The sequence below is a fragment of the Paralichthys olivaceus genome, chromosome 24 (assembly GCF_024713975.1).
Source record: "Paralichthys olivaceus isolate ysfri-2021 chromosome 24, ASM2471397v2, whole genome shotgun sequence".
In the NCBI taxonomy this organism is placed as follows: Eukaryota; Metazoa; Chordata; class Actinopteri; order Pleuronectiformes; family Paralichthyidae; genus Paralichthys; species Paralichthys olivaceus.
In genome coordinates, this window is record NC_091116.1 from 13,940,131 (window position 1) to 13,951,292 (window position 11,162).

Sequence of the window (11,162 nt, forward strand, 5' to 3'; positions counted from 1 at the left end):
AGTTTCTATTTTGAAAACTATCTCAGTGTACTTGAATATATATTTTTAAAGATTCTTTCAGAGTGAAGAATCTAGATCTTTTCATTCGAAGTTCACACAGTGTGTTTTCTTTCCAGTGAAGTGAAGGAGAAAATTAAAGATTAAAGTCTTATACAAACGGACATGAGGCTGAAAACGTGGCCTCCGGGTCACCTGACTGAGAGGTGACGCGTGCTGCTCGTTTCTGCCGATCAGCTTTAACGAAATCCTTCCCCGAGCGAGCGTGAAGGTTTTTCACTGCACAGACAACCGAGCGAGAGGCTGAGGAAGAGAAGAAGAAAAGGTTCTGGCTCAGGATGGCGAGCTGGTGGACGTCTGCTGATGTTCAGGACCTGGAGGACAACTCCATCGTTTCTCGGATGATTCAGGCCGTCGGGCTGTTTGGAGATATTCTGTCTTTAGAGGACACGATGGAGCCCATGTTGTCTGCGGTCCAACGAGGGGACGCAGTCAGGAGGAGGCCCGACGATGATGAGGATGATGATGACAGGGCTGCAGCATCGCACGAGGAAGAGGTGATAGAGAGTGTCCAAGAAGAAACGATGAAGGATGATGAAGATGAGAGCAAGGAAGAAAAGGAGGATGAGGATTTGCAAAGAGGAGGAAAAGTGGAAGAAGAGGGAGGAGATGAGAGACACACACAGGAGGAGGAAGAAACGACAGAAAAGAAGGAAAATGTGGAGGAGGTGAAGACTAAAGAGGAGGAGGAGTTGGTGGATGAAGAAGAAAAAGATGAGGGATGTGTAGAGGAAGAAAGAGAGGATGAAAAAGAGAAGGAAGAGCAGTGTGAGAAAGAGAACGAGCACGAGGGGAAAGGAGACCGTGAGGATGAGGTGGAGGAAGAACTGAAGGAGGAAGAACTGAAGGAGGAAGAACTAAAGGAGGAAGAACTGAAGGAGGAAGAGGCTGAAAGAGGTGATGAAATGTGGGAGAAGCAAGAAGAAGACACAGATGGAATAAATGAGGTGGACGAAGAGCAAGAAGAGGCAGAAATGGAGAGAGAGAAGCCTGAAGAACGACATGAAAAAGAAAGAAGGGAAGACGACAAGACTGAGGAAAAGGAGGGGAGGATAGAGAGTGGGGATGAAGGGATGGTAGATGGAGAGGAAGACATAGAAAGACAGGATGAAGATGAAGAGCTGGAAATAAATGAAGATCAGAGGCAGACAGAGGAGGATGAGGGGATGAAGGAAGAAAGTGGGGATGATGGAGAAGAGAAAGAGATGGATAGACATGAAGAAGAGGAGGTTAAAGGAAGAGAAGAACAGATGGAGGGAGAGGAAACAGAAGAAGAGGTGATGAGGGGAAGAAGTATGGACGACAGGGTGCAGGACGAAAAGGAGGAAGAGGAGGTGGATGGAAGGAAAGAAGAAAACAATGAGACGGTGGATGAAGAGACGGAGGATGAGGAGGATGAAGAGGAGAAAGAAACGACAAGAGAGATACATCACACTGAAAAAGAGACGGAGGAAAAAGAAGGAAAGATAGAGGAAGAAGAGGAAGTAAATAAAGAACAAGATGATGGAGGAGAAGAAAACGAGAAACAAGAAGAAGAGTTGAAGGGAAAAGAAGACGAAGAAGAAAAAGAGTTGAACGAGGAAACAACTGATGAAGAAATAAAACCTGTTGATTCATCTTCATCTTCATCTTCATCACCTCAGCTCAACTCCACTGAAACACTGAGTCACGATGGAGAGACACCAGAGGACGAGAGGAGAGAGGGAGAGAAAGACTCTGGCAGACTGAACAGTGAGGACATTTGTCCCACATCACCGAACAAGGACAAAGACTCCGAGGAGGTTTTACTGAGCAGCTCCGACGCTTTGACTCAAACTGCAGAGACGGATCTTCATCCTGAGGACGCTCCGCTGCACCTGAGAGAAGCTCCACCTGAACGACACGCAGGTACGACCCCGGGTTCTCACTCCGTCACTAGAAAACTGTTTTCAGACGTGATCCGGAAAAGTTCTGGACGTTTTCTGGAACTTTTCCGGTAAAATGTCAGAGTGAGGTCATGTGAGGAAACATCAGGAACACGTGCGGAAGAGGAGGAGCCGGACACGTAGAAGACGAAGGCGTCCACGTGGACAGACGAGGAGGTTCCAGATGTTTTGGTGATGAGGGCCGACGCCGGCGTGGACGAGCTGTAAACAACAACACTGATCTTTACACGGTTTAGACGTCATGTCCCGCCTCCTGCTGCTCTACAGGCTCCACCCCTCACCTGAATGACCCCACATGTTCCTGTTGTTGTGGACGAGTCGACAATCTGCTGCTACACAACATGACTACACAACATGACTACACAACATGTCAGGACACATTTCTCAGAGCTCACGTCTGAAAACAGTTGAAGTGAAGATGTTCAAATTGTCCCTCGCAGACAAACTGAGACACGTCAGAGTTCAGATTCCTGTGACCTTCACCTCGAGGTCAGTAAAACGCTCGTCAACAAGCCGGGTTCAGAAAAGTTCTCTCCTGTGCATCTGTTTCTCAAACCCTGGCTCCGCCCCGGCTCGTTGACACACGTGTGTGGTTTACACGCATGTTAACAGCAGCTGTAAACACGGCCTGAGGAAGAGCTCGTTAGTGAATCCACTGTAAAAGTAAATGAATTCAAATGTACTGAATGTACAAAGCTAGAGGACTTTTGTATTATTTAATTTAATTTAACAGCATTAAATAAACCTGAATGTGGTGATTTGTCTAAAGGACAAAGACATGTCCTGTTTTCATCTGTGGGACTATCGTCCCTGTTGTTTTTACGTCTCCACTCTTGAGTTGTTTCTGCCGTGACGGCTCTGTTTTGTTTTTCAGTGTAGAGACGAGCTTATGTAACTGCAGCTGATTGGCTGGAACACAATTATTCAAAGTGGAGATTCAGGTCAGAGAGTTGATTCATTCATTAAAATGTCATTAACATTCCACAGTGATGACGTTCACCCAAACCTCTGCAGCAGCGTCTGCTGGTGAAATCATTTAATGACACGTTTGGAAGAAAAGGTCACTGAGATGTTTCTGCTTCCAGATCGACCGACGTCAGGTTTGAAGCTGGAGAAACAAGCGACTGCGATGGACGCGACTGCGATGGACGCGGCTTCTCAATCGTCGGAGGCGACCGCACGTGAAAACGAGCGGATCAGTGCGAACCAGAACCCGGCGATGGAAGCGAAGGAGGGCGAAGGAGCCAAAGAGGAAGGAGGTCAGAATTCTGCTAAAATGAACGGAGAGGCGGACGACAAGAAGAGCGACGGCCGTCAGTCATCGAAGTACAAGACTGTGTCGTACAGGAGGATCCGCAGAGGAAACACCAAACAGAGGATCGACGAGTTCGAGGCCATGATGAACTTCTGATCGAGCCGCTTTTTATAATCCTGAGCTGTTGAACGATGAATCCTGTGAATGAATAAAGAAAGAAAACCCAGGAGAGACCCTTGTGGTGCTCCATTTTTAATGATCTGTTATGAGTCTGTAAGAAATACAATGATTCACTTATTATAGAAGAAACTGACACGTGTAGTTGATTTACATGTTTTATTTCTACTGGAAACGTCACCGTCACTAATTGTGTTATATTTATAATTATATTTAATGATATTAAACCAGCTTATGAAGCATCATGCAGAATTGTTTTGTGTATTTATTTTTAAACACTTTGAGTCAAATCACCTATAAAGACAATAATATAATCTCCATTGTGATTATCGTAATATTTCAACACACATTATTGTATTATCTTGTACCAACATAGATAAATCATATCTAATCAATTAATATTATGGATTGTTCATTGTAATAATGTTGTCATTCACATTCCTCAAGTTGTGTCTCTGTGGATTTAAATTAAATTTGATTCATCGAAATGATTCAACAGCTTTAATTAACACGAGAAAACAAAACGACAACGAAACACATGAGCAGTATTTATTAAATATATAATATATAACATGTTCACGTACAATATAAAGTATTTATTACTAACAGTTGTACAGGCTGTTATTCTTAATTCCGGGAAATTGTCGCTAAATAAGAAATAAAAAAAGTATTTATTGGTTTAATTTAATTTAATTTAATTTCCAGCAAACCAAACGTCATCTTAAAGACTACAAGTCCCATGATGCTGCGCTGCTGCAGGCCGTGACGTCACCAGGAGCCCGGACCCGGCGTGCAGCGGCAACAAAAGCTTGTTTTTGATCCGGAGCGTCGGTTCCTCCTCCACGCGCTGGTTCACACTTTCTCTCCCAGGTGGGTCGATGTGAGCACCGACGACCACCGACCGCAGCCGTCGGTGCGCGTCCGCCTTCCACCGCAGCTCGCGTTTTAACGGAGAACTTAGCCGGCTAGCTAGCTGGCTAGCAAGATGGCTCCGACTATTTGCTGCGAAACAATAACAGAGAACGAACCGTAGCGGGACTTTAAAGTGGTTTAAGTGTTTGTGCCGTGAGTCAAACTGTGAGCGCAGCCGGGAGTACACGAGTTGTGTACTTTACTGTGTAAAAAAGAAGGTTTCGTGTTTGTTAATGGCTGCAGGGGCGGGGGGGGTCTGTGTACTCTGTGTTCCAGACAGTAGTCGGCAGCGATGACACCCCCGCCGCCGCTGTCCGTTGGAGGAAGAGGAAGAGGAAGGAGGTGATGATGATTCCTCTCAGTTAGCTGGCTGCCTGGCTGACTGACGGACCGAGCCACCGCACCAGGGCCCCGCCGACCCACAGGCGCCTCGACCCCGCAGCCGGAGCCGGACCCGGGGCGCAAAGAGGCGAGGATGCCGCGGAGGAAACAATCCAACCCGCAGCCGGTGAAGTGTGAGTCTCTGTGTGTGTGTGTGTGTCAGTGTGTGTTTGTCAGTGTGTGTTTGTCAGTGTGTGTGTGTGTGTGTGTCAGTGTGTGTGTGTGTGTGTGTCCTCCCGCGTCACGTGTCTGCTGGAGCTTCACCTTGAACTTTGAGGAAGTGGATCTTTGTGTGTTTGTGTGAATCTTCAGCTGGAAACAGACAGAACGAGTCGAGTGACCGGTTGAACGTGTTCCCAGGATCGACGTCTTCCTCATTGTCTGAGAGAGGAAGAGTGCTGGAGTCCTGCTGTGTGTGTGTGTGTGTGTGTGTGTGTGTGTGTGTGTGTGTGTGTTATCTCATCCTGACTGACTCCACTTCCTCTCTTCCTCTTCACAGGCCTGTACCTGACCTCCCCCATCGCCTGCTCCCTCCTTTCCTTCCTCTCTTTCTCTCTTTGCTTCCTGTCTCACATTCATCTGCTGTTTTTTCACTTACACTTGAATTTTGTCACGAGTGTCTGCGTTCACGGTTCATCTCACCTCCCTCTGTTTACATCGGGGGCTGTGCACGTTCAGAAACGAGTTACAGGAGCCTCCACCAGGCCTAACCCCCCCCCCCCCCCCCCCCCCCCGTCGAGACTAAACTTAAAGTTCACACAGCAGCTGAGTTCACGCCTCACACCCACGATCACAGCGGAGAATGGAAAAGCTCAGTGTCTTCCTTCTGTAACGTGTGTTGTTGTTTGACGCTCGTTCTTCAGTTGAAGTTAAATTAGAAGATGAACTGATGTTAAAATGCTCGGCAGCTGTTCAGCTACACAAACGTCTGGTGGTGTTCGTCATCCTTTCTTTCACTTCTCCTCCCTTTCCTGACTCTGTCGGCCTCGTTCCTCTTCGTCCTCCTCCTCCTCTGCACTTATCTCATCCTCGCTGGTTTCCTTTGCTTGCATGCCTCTGCTTCCTCTCCACCTCCTCCACTCCTCCTCTTCTTTTACTCCCTCTCAGCAGAAATCCTTCAGCCAAATACTCATCACACGATTTCACCTTTGTGTCGGAATTAAACGCAGCGTTAGTTGCATCAAAATAAAATGTGTTTGTCAGGTGAAATTAACCTTTCACCTTTTTAAATGGTCGAATACATTTCAAATTATTTATTAGTTATTTTCCTTTTCATGGAAATTCAACTCGTCTTTATTTGATACGACTACGAAGAAGAAAGTGTAATTGTGCGACTTGTATCAGTAAAGCAGACTCACAATTACACACAAGGGTTTAAATGATCTCAGAAGATATTTAGTGTGTGTCTGTGTGAAGAACAGGAGGCAGCATGGAAATGATCATGATGTGTGTGTATTTGTGTGTCTGTGTGTTCAGTGGAGTCGGAGGATGGGGCTGTGGTGTGTGAGCCGAGCTGCCTGGTTTTGGAGAGCGACTTCCTGCTGAGCGGAGAGCTGGAGTTTGGAGACTCGGAGATCATGGGGCTGGATAGAGACACTGGTGAGTGACACACACACACACACACACACACACACACACACACACACAGACACACACACACAGACACACACACACACACAGACACACACCAGACTTGTTGGGCATCAGATGGAGTCTTGTGTTCCTCCTCAGGTATGACGGTGTTCTCTCTGAGCGTCGAAGAAGACGACCCCTCAGCTCCTGCAGACACGTTTCCAGCGTTCCTCTCCTGTAAGGGGTGTGGTCAGCTGTTGGGGGACACTCCCCTGGGCGCAGGCTTAGATCTCGGTAATGTTTGTGACATCATTTGTGAATCTCTCCGTCGTCACGTCCTTGTTTTGAGAACAGGTTTCATTCTGTTCACTCTGTTTGTTCTGAAAGTTAGCAGCTCTCAGGTTCTAGTCATTCTGTGCTTGAACGTTTTGATGTTTCAGAATATGGAAATATGATGGTTTTAATTTCTATCTCTTGGTGTGAGACGTTCTCAGTTCTGCTGTCGTATAATATTTGACTCGTATGCTGCAGGTGTGGGTCTGGACCTGGGGGTGGAGCTTTACTGTCTGACCTGTGAGGAAGGCGTCCATCACGCGGCGTCCATCGACTCCTCTCAGGACCTGATGGACACCTCCGACAGGAAGAGGAGGAGCATAAGTAAGACGGGTGCCACAGGCGACGTCCCGGCGAAGCTGTACTCGTGCTCGCTCTGCACCTTCACCACGCGTTACTCCAACCACCTGAAACGTCACATGAAGACCCACGACGGCCAGAAGCCGTACAACTGCCCCGTCTGCCCCTACGCCTCGGCCCAGCTCGTCAACCTGCAGCGCCACGCGCGCACGCACACCGGAGAGAAGCCGTACCGCTGCCTCCAGTGCAGCTACGCCTGCAGTTCCCTGGGCAACCTGCGGAGGCATCAGCGCATGCACACACAAGAGAGGCCGCAGAGGAGGGAGAAGGAGAAACGACGAGGGAGGCGGAAAAAGACAAACGCTGAAACCGAAGAAGGTGAAATTGTTCAACTCTATTAATAATGAAGATGGCGACAGGATTTATTGATGTGGTAAATTAAGACAGTTTGAAATATTTCTTATAAATATTTCTTATAAAGTTTATCAACTTTTCTGAAGAAACTTTAAAAATGAGGAAACAACAAGTAGAAAACGAAAGACTTCAAAAAATGGGGAAGAGAAATTAGCTGGTTGACTGATTATCGACCTGAAACTAAACTGAGCTGAGGAACATTCATTCATCCAGAACAAGTTTCTACTGAGAAACTTGTTCAGTGAGTCCGATCAAACGAGGAGGAATCAGAACCAGAGCGGTTTATTTACTATTTAACACGAGGAGTGAAGTGAAATGTTGGTTTTTAGAAGAAAGTTTCTCGTCGTCAGTTTTTCATGTTAAACCATCGAACCATCGTTTTCTCTGTCAAAATAAAAACTGATCTCACATCAATAAACCTTCTCCTTCTTCTTCTCCTTCTTCTTCTCCTTCTTCTTCTTCTCCTCCTCTTCTCCTTCTCCTCCTCCTCCCTGCAGTCGTGTCGGACCTGACGTTGAGAGTGTCCCAGGACTCCGGTTACCTCCACACGTTGGGGGCCCTCGGCTCTCCCTCCGCCCCGCTCCCCGTCCTCCTCTTCCCCCTGTGCTGCCGGGTGTGCGGCCTCACCCTGGAGGAGGCGGACCTGGACGGGGACAAGGCAGACGGCGAGGGGGACGGCGAAGGAGGACAGGTAGTCTTTCTCCTTTCCTCTAAAAGATCCTCATTGTCCCTGGTTGCGTCCCCTCTGTGTGAGACAGGATGTGACACTGAGGACAACGTGTTTCCTCCTCTGAGGTTTTGACTCCGTTCGTTTTCTTCAGGTGTGCCGTCGTTGCTCGTTGGACCCTCTGTCTAAAGATGGATCCGCCCCCTGCGGCCCCGCCGTGTCTCGGGAATCCCGCCGAGGTCAACGAGGCACCAAGCTGTACCGCTGCCCTCACTGCCCCTTCCTGTCCCACTACCCCAACCACTTGGCCCGCCACGCCCACACCCACTCGGAGGAGAAACCCCACCGCTGCCCCCACTGCACCTACACCTCCTCGCACCTCGACAACCTGAAGCGCCACATGCGCGTGCACACGGGCGAGAAGCCTTACCAGTGCCCATCATGCAACTACGCCTGCGGGAACCTGGCCAACCTGCGGCGGCACGAGCGCATCCACTCGGGCGCCAAGCCCTTCCACTGCGGCGTCTGCGGCTACTCCTGCAACCAGAGCATGAACCTGAAGAGGCACATGCTGCGGCACACGGGCGAGAAGCCGTACGCCTGCGCAGAGTGCAACTACACCACGGGTCACTGGGACAACTACAAACGCCACCAGAGGAAACACGGGCACAACACGGACAGCTGGGACAAGCACGCGCCCACCAACGGCCTCAGCTGGGGCGGAGACGCTCCGGAGGGCGAGAGTCAGGGACAGGAACACAGTTAGAGATGAGTGAGTGAGTGAGTGAGTGAAAACACTGGTGAACCTCCAGCTCAGGTTGGAGTTAGACTCAGGTGCCTTTGACAGACTGATGCTGCACTGACTTTATACAGGGGCATTAACGTGCACGTGTGAGAGAGTGTGTGTGTGTGTGTGTGTGTGTTTGTAGCGCACTCACACACACGATGCAGATTTCAAACTCCAGGTTTGAAACTTTTCTTCATTTCACAGAATCAACGAGAACTGAAAAGTTTATTTTTGTGTCCTGCAGATGAAATATATTTTGTTACTGTGGATTTGTGGTGTCGGTGGATCTTCGCCCTCTGAGCAGCTGCGAGTGGATTTGATTTCTGATCTTTTTCTGTTTTCTTGTCGTGTTTTTAATTGGACTCTTCTTCTGTGTTCACGGGACAGATTCGTTATTTCAGAGAAACAGACACAGAGATTGAACATGAGCCGAGTGACGGAAATCACAATCAGCTCGGCCTCATCACAAACATCTCGTCCTGGAAACTGAATTCGTCAAACTTAGAAATATTCAACATTAAAATCTATATATTTGACGAACGCTCTGTTTTTTTCTTTTGTTCTTGATGAGATTGATTTTGGAACTTTTGGGTGAAACTTCAGAAAAATAAATAAGGAACAACTCTGAGTCTTGGTTCTCTTTTGTTCATCGATTTCATCTTTCCAGTATTAAACGAAACAAAGGAGTTGAGATCTTGAGAGGTAAACAAATCCACTTCCTCTTTTCACTCGGTGTAGGAAACACCTGCATCACGCCCAGAGCTGGAGGACGGAGGACGCTGAGCGACCTGCGCTGCTCCGAGGTTCAAACATCTGCAGCAGAAGAAGAGAAAGTGCCGGGGCGTCCCTGAGGAACCACCTCGACCTGCACACACACACCTGAAGCGAAGCTGCAACACGACATCACAATAACACACACCGTGTCGGGGGGGGGGGGGGGGGGTTGAGGGGAGCGAGGGCGGTCGACTGTGACAGACTATGTAAATCAGGTGGAGTCCCTTTGTGTGTGAGTGTTTGTGTGTTTATTTGATTTCAGAGGCGACAGAGGAAAGACACAGCTTCTTCACTCATGGGTTCGGTGAGTGACATTAAAACGTTTCTGAGTTTGTATTTTATTGTGTTGATCTGGATTTTAATTAAATTCACGAGAAAGAACCAAAAGAGACTCAAAGAACGATGTGAACCAGACTCCTTTGGGTTTTTTAATTTGCTCTTGGAAAGAAGAAGAGGTTGCTGAACTCACTCGTGGATCATCAGAGGGAAGATTCTCTCCAGTTAAAAACTTCTCTCTCTGTCGACCGCAGAAAAGCTCTCACCCTCAGGTGTTCCCTGGCGACATCGTGGAGTATCCCAGGAACAAGTACTTCTCTCACTTCGCGGTGTACTACGGAGAGAGGGACGGGGTTCCCTACGTGGCTCACCTGACGTGTCGAGGTCTGTGATGAACACGTACACGTTGGCTGTTGTTAAATTCTTTACTCTCTAAAATAAAAGTTTCCAAATCGATAAAAACAAAGAAACTGAAGAATCGGTGTTTGTGTGTTGGTCAGATTCAGATGCGAAGCTCCCACTGTTTGGCCGAGCTCTGAGGTCAGAGGTCAAACTGGATCCTCTGGACATGCTGGGGAAGAAATACAAGGTAACACACATACACACACACCTGTGACTGTGTGGACACGTGGTCAGATGTGCACTGTGAGAACTGCACACACACACACACATGTGAGGTCTCCATCGTCTTGTGACAGGTCAGCAACATGCTGGACGACTCGTTCTCGGCCCGAGACTTCCACACCGTGGTGAAGCAGGCCATCGACGACATGATGGGCCGCGAGGTGACCTTTGACATCCTGTTCCACAACAGCGAGCACCAGGCCACGCTCTTCAGATACGGAGTGAAGAGGTCTGAGCAGGTCAGGGTGATGTTCACACGCTGTGAGCTTCATGTTCTCATCTGTTTTAAAGAGGTTAGAGAATTCAGACTGGCTTTCTGTGTTTGTCCCTAAAGTTAAAGTTATTTCTGTGTGTGTGTGTGTGTGTGTGTGTGTCTGTGTGTGTGTGTGTGTGTGTCACAGATAGATAAAATATATCAACACATCATGCCGGCCTGGAAGAAGCTGTTTCTCAACAAACAACTGTGACGAGCTGCCTCGGCCGCTGGGGGGCGCTGTTGTTCATCGGAATGAAAACTCGTATTTATGTTTTGAGTTAAAGTGACGTCACAGAAGAAACTGTGATATAAAACTCACTTTATATTTGTAATATTCAAACCCCGTGTTATTAATGATCCTGTTTAACTTTGGGCTTCTGAGAAAATGTCCCTCTAAACACGTGTCCACTCACCAGGAAGCTTTATTAAAGTCTGCTCTCGAAAATCTCCAG

General features: G+C 48.0%; 3 protein-coding genes across 4 annotated transcripts; all 3 read left to right on the forward strand.

The window, feature by feature from the left end:
* Positions 1 to 249: 249 nt before the first annotated feature.
* LOC109647801 (high mobility group nucleosome-binding domain-containing protein 5-like) lies at positions 250 to 3,656 on the forward strand. The gene is made up of 2 exons (XM_069521199.1): positions 250 to 1,944; positions 3,068 to 3,656. The coding sequence occupies exons 1-2, from the start codon at positions 336 to 338 to the stop codon at positions 3,391 to 3,393; spliced, it is 1,935 nt and encodes a 644-aa protein (XP_069377300.1). The 5' UTR covers positions 250 to 335; the 3' UTR covers positions 3,394 to 3,656.
* Positions 3,657 to 4,035: 379 nt separating this feature from the next.
* Positions 4,036 to 9,408, forward strand: LOC109647843 (zinc finger protein 513-like). 2 transcript variants are annotated; one of them, XM_069521253.1, is made up of 7 exons: positions 4,036 to 4,284; positions 4,603 to 4,841; positions 6,184 to 6,306; positions 6,439 to 6,573; positions 6,811 to 7,290; positions 7,824 to 8,017; positions 8,148 to 9,408. In XM_069521253.1, exons 2-7 carry the CDS (start codon positions 4,802 to 4,804, stop codon positions 8,757 to 8,759), a joined length of 1,584 nt encoding a protein of 527 aa, XP_069377354.1. In that variant the 5' UTR covers positions 4,036 to 4,284; positions 4,603 to 4,801; the 3' UTR covers positions 8,760 to 9,408. The 2 variants fall into 2 exon arrangements, with proteins under 2 accessions (XP_069377354.1, XP_069377355.1); XM_069521254.1 differs by having other exon boundaries at positions 4,167 to 4,284; positions 4,570 to 4,841.
* A 207-nt stretch (positions 9,409 to 9,615) lies between these two features.
* On the forward strand, positions 9,616 to 11,155 carry plaat1l (phospholipase A and acyltransferase 1-like). Its single transcript, XM_069521263.1, has 5 exons — positions 9,616 to 9,858; positions 10,085 to 10,214; positions 10,331 to 10,419; positions 10,529 to 10,693; positions 10,856 to 11,155. The coding sequence occupies exons 1-5, from the start codon at positions 9,850 to 9,852 to the stop codon at positions 10,919 to 10,921; spliced, it is 459 nt and encodes a 152-aa protein (XP_069377364.1). The 5' UTR covers positions 9,616 to 9,849; the 3' UTR covers positions 10,922 to 11,155.
* Positions 11,156 to 11,162: the final 7 nt, after the last annotated feature.